Consider the following 8747-nt stretch of genomic DNA (forward strand, 5'->3'; position numbering starts at 1 on the left):
CATCTCGTACAGTGAATGGTGGTTACGTTGGTTTACATGTTTTTGTGGTGGTTTTTGTTGGTTACGATGGTGGTGAATCTAGTAGTAACGGTGAATCTGGCGGAGGAGATTAGTTTTGTTGGATCTGATGATGATGTTTTTAGATTTGATAGTGGCGAAGGTGGTGATTTTGTTGATACAGGGGTTGGTGGTGGAAATGGTGCCCTCGCAGCAGATTTGAAAATTTTTATTGGTTGGGGTTGTGGTAATAGTGGCGGTGATGGAGGAAGTGGGGTGGGCATGGGGGTGGGGTGGTAGGGTTTTTGTGACCAATTATTTGATTGATTTTAACAAAAAAATGGTTAATATATGATCAATAAATAATTTGTGATCAATTATTTGGTAGATTATGACTAATAAATTGATTAATTTGTGATTAATAAGCAATATATGACTTATAAGATGTGATTGCGACTTACAATTTATTAAGTTGTGATCGAAAAATTACTTGTAACCCATTCATTTGATAATATGTAATCGTTAAAAAGTTGTAAATTATAAAATTTGTAATTTTGTAATTGACAAATAAATTGTGACTTATAAAACTTTTGATTTGTAACTCAAATAATTTGTTCTGTGATCGAAAAATAATTTGTGATCAAATTGTATATAATTGTGATCTTGATATATTTAATTAAAAAAATATATTTTTAATTGATTATTTTATAAATAAAATATAATTTGACTTTAATATCTTATTGTTGTAAATTTAAACCTTGTTTTTTAATTTTGAAGTAAGTAATATTTAATTTCTTATTTATGAAATTTTACCAATATTGTCTAATTCTCGCAAAAAGTTTGTATAGTTGGGCCGTTTTAATCAAAGCCCAGCAGTAAAAACCCTCTAGCAAACTTGGGAAGACTTGGAGAGTGAAGCCGTGAAGGAGACGACTGCAACTTGTGACTCATCTTCTCAGTATAATTGGTGATACAGCGGCAGATCCGGCGGCCATATCCGCGATCGCAAACGGTAAATTTCTCATCTTAGTTTTTAATTTTCTGTTTATTTTTTGTGCTTTCTCTACATATCGGAACGGTATAATCTCGATGCGATCAATTTTCTTTTTATTTTAATTCTGGTATTATAAGCTGTAGATTTCCTTATTGTTGTAAAATTTGTGATATCTATGAAGATCAGTTAGAGTATGTGTGAAATTTGTCAAGAAAGTAATGGATTTTCCTATTTCTGAATTTATGAAATGTAAGATTAGTGCATTTCACATCATTAATCTTAAGTAAAAGTCTGATGTGTGATTGTGGATCTTTATAATGATATCAAGTAGCTGAAGTCTAAATTCTTCAGGAGACTACCTGTTTTTATAACGTGATTATAGTTAAAATAGATAGAGGAATTGTGTGTTCATGTTTTTGCTTCATCCATGGCTTTGAAGACTGAATGTAGATACAATTGGGTTATTTGATATAATGAAGAATCCGTCTTGATCTGGTCTCATGGAATGATTTACACAGTTCTTTTTTTACACAACAAAGACACTAGTTATTTTGTGCTCAAAAAATTGAAGTTTCATGCAAAAATATTTGATATATACTGGTTTCGAGTGGCTGATTATAGGCCCATATATCGAGAATACATTTTGGTCCATAGCCTGACGAGGCTTATTTGAGGGGCCATTGCCCAGCTAATCGGCTGATTCTTGAATTTTTCTCCAGATCACTGTATTAGCAGGCGCACAAAAAGTGAAAAAGATGGGGAGAACAACGACATCAAAGGATGCCCAAGCACTTTTTCATTCTCTTCGCTCTGCGTATGTGGCAACCCCCGCTAATCTCAAGGTGTCTCTCTTTCTCAGCCTTTTTTTTTCCTTCTATATTTACATACACGCAGAGAAACCCATCTGATTACTTTCTTTCTTTGTATGTTTAATAATTATTTTTGCAGATCATCGATTTGTATATTATATTTGCAGTTGTCACTGCTGTAATTCAGGTATGGTAATTGATCTATTTATGCCCCTACGTATACATTAACTTCTCATGAGATTTCTGGTGCTCACTTAAATTGATTTGAACAAAAAATTCAATGACTTTGTTATTTCCATTTGATAGTTAAATAATTTCATGTTCAATTGGAAATAAAACAAAAAAAATAGAGTTGAAGAACATTCCGAGTATCAACTGGAGGTTGAAGAGCCATGCCCATCTGCTGACCTAATTGATTGAGGTGCATGGGTGCACCTTTTTTTTTTAATGATTTTTTTATTTGTACATAGATTCACCTTCTCAATACAAGTAATGCCAGACATTTTTTCTAGCTTAGTGGAAACAAAATTTTCATGTTGTGTTCCGGTGCAGTAGCGCTCCTAGTCAGTTTCTCAAAAAAAAAAGACTAATCTGAAAACTATTTATGGCCATGAAGTTTTGATATCAACAAGTTCATTGATGCCTGCAAAATTTATAAAAATGATATATGGCTGGGAAATAATATGATACCTATTACTTTGTTGAGCTTAATTTTGAACTTAAATTGAACTTTATAGATAAATACCTTGCTCCCCAAGTTATGTAAACCATAGTGGTTGGACCAGTTGAGTTGTGTAGTGGATGTCTTTGGATTGTAGTCATCATTTTGACATGGAATTATATGGGCTTTTAATAAACTCTCAGTGAAGAAATTTGGTCACTAAACAAGCGATGCTTTATTCCTATTTGAAAAGCATTGTCTTCAGAAGTGCATGAAGTATACAGCTGGAGGTGTGCCTCATGTGAATCCTTCATTAAAAGTGTTAAGTTTATGACTTAAGTTGCGTTTGTTAAAGAATACACCTTCAACTGTCTAAAGTATGCACCAAGTAATAAAGCAGTGTGTTAGTCATACGTTTTCTGGGCTTTTTTATACTTCTCAAACCTCTTGGGTTACTTTACTTCATATCCTAGAACTTTTAGTGCACGTTTGCAGTATTAGACATGTATTATATTGTACTAGATGGTATACCAAACTTGCACTTTGGGTTGTTCTAAAATGCAGTTGGGCCCTAAGAATTATTTTAGAATACTTGTGAGGCATAACATTTTTCCTGTCTTTCTTTTATGTTTTTCTAGTTGGTTTTTGGTTGTTTTGTGTTATTTATTTTAAAGTCAAAGCAAGAAAATTTCTTAAATTTTTAGTTGCTTCATTTGTTTATCTGATTTTTTCTTCATTTTATATATTATCTTTATCTACTAATATATTTAATCCATTTTTTGTTTCTAGTTACAAAGAGACTTTCAATTTTGTTGAAATGATTCTTTGTAGAATTACAAACTGGTAGATGATTTATGGTTTACGAGTATAATTTTGGATCCCTAGTATAAACAACTTCATTATTGGTTTCATTGAGGATTGCACCATAAAGTGTATTGAGGCTTACTTCTCACCTCGTGAAGACAAAATGCCTGAATACCTGATTTATCCTTTTCAACCACTCTTTCAAAGCTCAGTTGCGGTTGGGATACCTTTTAGCTTAATATTTTTGCTTCCTTTTTCTGCTTTACTTTGTTGCTCGTTCTATCAACTATTAGAAACTGCACATCTAAACCATTGGTCTCTTCACCTCGACAAAAAGTGAAAAAAGACCGGTACAGTTGTAGTTGAGAAAGTGATGTTTAGAGCATTTCCAGTGGGTTGTGAAGATTGCTGTCTACATGGCAACAAAAATGGACGGCTTCCACCTTTACGTTCATTCAATTCACATTGAATTTCAAAATTCGTCAATAATGGTTCTGTGAATTGATGCATTGTTGTCTACCTGTGGAGAGGAGAGAGATAGAGAGGAGCTGCAATTGTTGACTATAACGAGAGAGAGAGAGTCAATTGACATCGTCTACCACAGCCTCCACAAATAGACATCCTTCCTCACAGTTTGTGTTCTTTTGCCATAATCAGGCTTACATTGTCCACGTCAACTACCACCGTGGAAGATCTTTTTGGTGCACATTGTCTATTGCTGATGTGGCTCCTTTATTTATTTACGTCAACTAGCATTGTGGAAGGTTTTTTTGGTGCACATTGTCTATTGCTGATGTGGCTCCTTTATTTATTTATTTTTCCCCTCTCACCTGAATAGACAGACCCATTGGAGATGCACTTAATACTCCATATGAGCTCTATTTCAAAACCTTATTTTCTGAATGTCTAAATCAATTTGTTCTTTTTCCCCCCTTTCTAAGACACTGATATTTTGTCGGGATGGCTATTTCTTAATATGAATTGTCACTTCTAAGGTAGGTAGGGAGTAATTTGTACTAATCTCTAGTTGGTCATTGGTTTAACAAAGTTCAATATTTCTCGGTTATGCGCATATTGTCATATGAAATATACTTATCTTCAGGGTCTCCAACAGTTTGGATCCTCACAAGCATGACCATCCATTCTTGTATTAATGTTTACTTGTTTAGTACCTGTCACCTTTTTAAGGCCAACTCAAAGACATTCATTATAGAGGTCATCACGCTGGGAGACTTCGATTTCATGTGACTGACTGTCAGTAACTAGCTTAAAACAGATATTTTACATAGCCATCAAGATAATATCAAGAATACAAAAGATATAATAGCAGTTTTCACATATCTTTCTCGCACAGTTCTATCTCCAATGAAATGACAAACAATGGATACGATGAGAAAGCTTGATATATGTCAGTTAGACAGATTTTCGTCAAACAAAGCAGGCCTCACTTTATGGGTATGGGTGTACCTGTGTGTTTTCACATAAATCGGCTTTAGAAGCATGTTTGGGAAGTTTATAAATGGTCTAAGCCCCTGTTTGGCTCCCATTTTCTAAAATTTATTTTTGGCCTTTAACCATAAATTTCATAGTACTTACAAACTTTTATTAATTTTTGAAGCACACATTTCATCAACATTTATTTGCTAAAAATATGATTTTTAGCAAATCAAACAGGGGTTAAATTATAAATAGTTAGATACTAGTGATGAATAAATAAATATTACTTATGAGTTCATGAAATGTGTTGAAGACGTATTTGTATTTACATACCCACGTTCAAATTTTAGATTTTTTTAGCCATGTCCTAAGTTTTATAAGATAAATGACCCAACTCCTAGATATGTGCCAATACCAAACATCCATACTCAAGCCCGAGCAAGTGCTCAACATAGGTTTGGATAAAAAGTTGTTTGATCGATTATAAACAGTTTGTAAACATTATCCAAAGTAAACATGGGAATTGTTTCCCTTTTTAGATATATAGCCCTTGTTTAGTTTAGCCAAAAAATTTGATTAAATTTAAATTATTAAAGTCAACAATTAACGTTAAACACACATTTCAAGGGATTGCCCCCACATTCCAATAACTTTTATAAAATTATCTAAAAATCTAATTTTTATCTAAATCAATCGGGGCTTAGTTTCTCTTTTAAAGGTAAAGAAACAGTTGGCACTCTACCTTTCTAGATTTGACATTGTCTTTCCCTTTTGTTTGTGAACAGGTTGTTTACATGGCTATTGTTGGATCATTCCCTTTCAACTCCTTTCTTTCTGGGGTACTTTCGTGTGTCGGGACTGCAGTTCTTGCTGGTAAGTTGATGTCCGGATTGATACGTGTATATACGTATAAATCTGCAAAATTGATAGTTTGCATCTGATTGATAGCATTCTTTGGTGGCAGTTTGTCTACGTATACAAGTGAACAAAGAAAACAGGGAATTCAAGGTAACATTTGTCAGTGCAATAAATTTTTTTATCATTTTATCGTGTCTCGCATAATGGCAGAAAATCGAAAAACATGTTTAGCCCTTGTTTGAACCCCATTGTTTTGATAAGAATGAATTTATGAATAGTTTATTGATGGAAAATGTGTGGTTAAAAAATAAATAAAAGTTTTAAATTTACGTGTAATACTATTTTATTGAAAAATGTGTGGTTGAAATGATGTCAAAATACTGTTTAAGAATATATTATTTTTAAAGAATGAGAATCATATAGGGGCTTAGACCAGTAGCGTTAGAGCTTGTTTGAGAGAGATTTTTGAAAAAAAATATATTTTTCCTCGAAGTCGTTTTCAACCACACATTTTATGGAACGTATAGCTTTTGCTTAATTTTTAACCAAATCTTCTTTCAAAAATTAATTTTTCACTCTGAGAAATTTCTTCCAAAAGAATGCTTATTTGTTTTAAGTTTCTCGTTATGTCTTTTGTACTCATTTTGTTATAGTACTCCATTGGCGGAGTGTGAAATGGCCAAATGGGCAACACGTGGCTATTATGTTTGCCAGTGTAGCTTCATAGGGAAAAATAGTTATGCCCCTGTAGCATGGCCTGATAAAATCAGAGTAGCCTAGAAGTATGTTTGGCTCAGCTTATTTTTCAATTGTCAAAATCAGTTTTATTTGTTCAAACTACAGAACGTTTCTTAGGTTATTTACCTCAATGTTCACTGAACTTTTAAGTAATTATGTTAATTGAAGTTATTTTCTTATGAAAATAGTCACTCTCAATGCCATACTAACTGTCACTCGATCAAAAAATTTGGAATTACCGTCTCACCAAAGGTATTATTTATAACGCCAAGACAACTTCGTTGTTAGAAAATGCGTGGATTCACTATACGACATAAACCAGAAAATATGTTTAAAATTAAAGCCGTGTTACGATTTTTCATCCAAATATGTTTAATTTTCAATTCTTAGCTTCCTACTTTTGCTGACTTGGCGTAATAAATAATGCCCTTTGGTGACTCGTGGCACTTAACGGCATCACGAATGATTCAATGTTAATTTTTATTTATTTGCATAACATTTAGAAATTTGAATGATCATTAAGGTAAGAAAGTAACTTCATTGATCATTGGTGTAATTAACTCACCTTGAATTTGCAGGATTTACCTCCAGAACGTGCATTTGCAGATTTTGTTCTCTGCAATTTGGTGCTTCACTTGGTTATCATGAACTTCCTTGGATAAGATTGTCACTTGAGAAACGAATAATCGGTTTCTAGTTTTGATAATTAGGCTAGAAACAAAGTTGGCATTTACAAGAAAACATGAAAATTGTCTGTTTATGAATCAACAGAACTTAATCAATCAACTGTTTTGTCTGTGTTGTTAAATGACATTTGCTTATATTCTTGGACTGATCTCTCTACCTTTTATCTTACTGTTTTCTTGAGAATTATCAAACTAGCCTTGTTAGTTGTGACAAAACAATGCAAATCCGCTATGTGGTCGAGGCCCCAAGCATAAACGCCAATATGGTGATTTTGACTTTATTGAAAATGAGTAGGCTTATTAAAGCTATTAATATGCTCATCACTTGTTAGTGAGATAAGATGGATACTGAACCATATAAAAAATAGTTAAAATCTTGTTGATTATATTCTCTATTTTACCTGCTAGTTCTTGTTTGATAACCATTTTAATGAGCTATGGATTAGTGATTTTCTTGAGAATATGTGTAGGGCTATCAGTGGGCCGAGTCGAGCCGGCTCGGCTCGTTAACCCACGACCTCGCTCGGGCTCGTGGCGAGCCGAGCTCGTGAATCGTTTTTCACGAGCCGAGCTCGAGCTCGGCTCAGCCCATGAGCTCGTGTACTCACGAGCCACGAGCTCGTGGGCCGAGCCGAGCCCATGAGTGGCTCGCAAGCTCGTGAATTAATTTTTCAATTTTTATTGATAAAATTTTTTTTTTTCACATTTTTGGACGAGCCGGCTCATTGGACGGGAAACCCCGCTCGGCTCGAGTTGACGAGCCCAAGCAACCCACGAGCCGAGCTTTGACGAGCTGAGTCGGCTCGGCCCAATGACATTCCTAAATATGCGGTTAAAAAATAGGAAAATATTTTGGGTTGACGTGTAAAATATTGTATTGTATGAATGTGCGATTGAAAATGAGTTTGATTAAAAAAAAAAAAAAGTTTTGTTTTAAATTTTTAATGGTAGACAAATAGGGGCTAAAATGGTGATCTAGAGACTAGGGTTGATTTTCCAGTTGTGATTGAAGTTTGTGGGAAATTTGAAATTGGTTCTTCGATTCTTTTGTTAAAATTGTACTGAATTCTCTTTCGGATAGGCCCTGAAAGGAGAAGGAAGGCTGGAAAAGTCGTAACAAGGTAGTCGTACTGGAAGGTGCGGTTGGATTACCTCCTTTTCGTACGAGTTATTAGTACTGAGGGTTCGAATCCCTCTCTTTCCGGTTTCGTTGTTCCTTTTGAATTTCCTTCTTGATCAATCACAGCTGCAGCATTGTCATATCGTATTTGAATCGATGACTTACGCCTTACCATGGCGTTACTCTACCTCGGGAATTGAGACAATTAAATTTTACTAAAATAGTTTCATTAGCTCCCGAGGTATTATAAAAATTGATGATCTTTTAACAATACCTTCTAAGCGATGACTGGTTCAAGATGCTGAACAACTTATTCGATCTACTAGAATGATTTTGTCATATCCAGATTAATATCAATTCAAGCCATTTCATGAATAAAATGTGCCTAATTAACCAACCAACAAAACTACTTGTTACAAATTTTAGCCCCATTATTTCTCATTACATTAATTTAAATTTTTCTCTCTCCTACTTTTAATCACACAATCTTCAATAAAATAATATTAAACGTAAATAAAAAAAATTTCAACCACTAATTTTTTTAAAAAAAAAATATTATTCATCTCATTTTAATCTACAAATAATAGAGCTCAAACGGCCCATATTCTGACCTGGACATCTGTGAAGTCACCAAGGCGCGCCA

At 33.9% G+C, this 8747-nt stretch overlaps 1 protein-coding gene across 2 annotated transcripts; it reads left to right on the forward strand.

Annotated features, from left to right (window-relative positions):
* The first annotated feature begins 857 nt into the window (after positions 1-857).
* On the forward strand, positions 858-7133 carry LOC111381222 (dolichyl-diphosphooligosaccharide--protein glycosyltransferase subunit DAD1). 2 transcript variants are annotated; one of them, XM_023004979.1, is made up of 6 exons: positions 858-1009; positions 1711-1833; positions 1940-1987; positions 5488-5575; positions 5667-5710; positions 6877-7133. In XM_023004979.1, the coding sequence occupies exons 2-6, from the start codon at positions 1747-1749 to the stop codon at positions 6958-6960; spliced, it is 351 nt and encodes a 116-aa protein (XP_022860747.1). In that variant the 5' UTR covers positions 858-1009; positions 1711-1746; the 3' UTR covers positions 6961-7133. The 2 variants fall into 2 exon arrangements, with proteins under 2 accessions (XP_022860747.1, XP_022860748.1); XM_023004980.1 differs by having other exon boundaries at positions 877-1009; positions 1613-1833.
* Positions 7134-8747: the final 1614 nt, after the last annotated feature.

The sequence above is a fragment of the Olea europaea genome, unplaced genomic scaffold, assembly GCF_002742605.1.
Source record: "Olea europaea var. sylvestris unplaced genomic scaffold, O_europaea_v1 scaffold227, whole genome shotgun sequence".
Lineage (NCBI taxonomy): Eukaryota > Viridiplantae > Streptophyta > Magnoliopsida > Lamiales > Oleaceae > Olea > Olea europaea.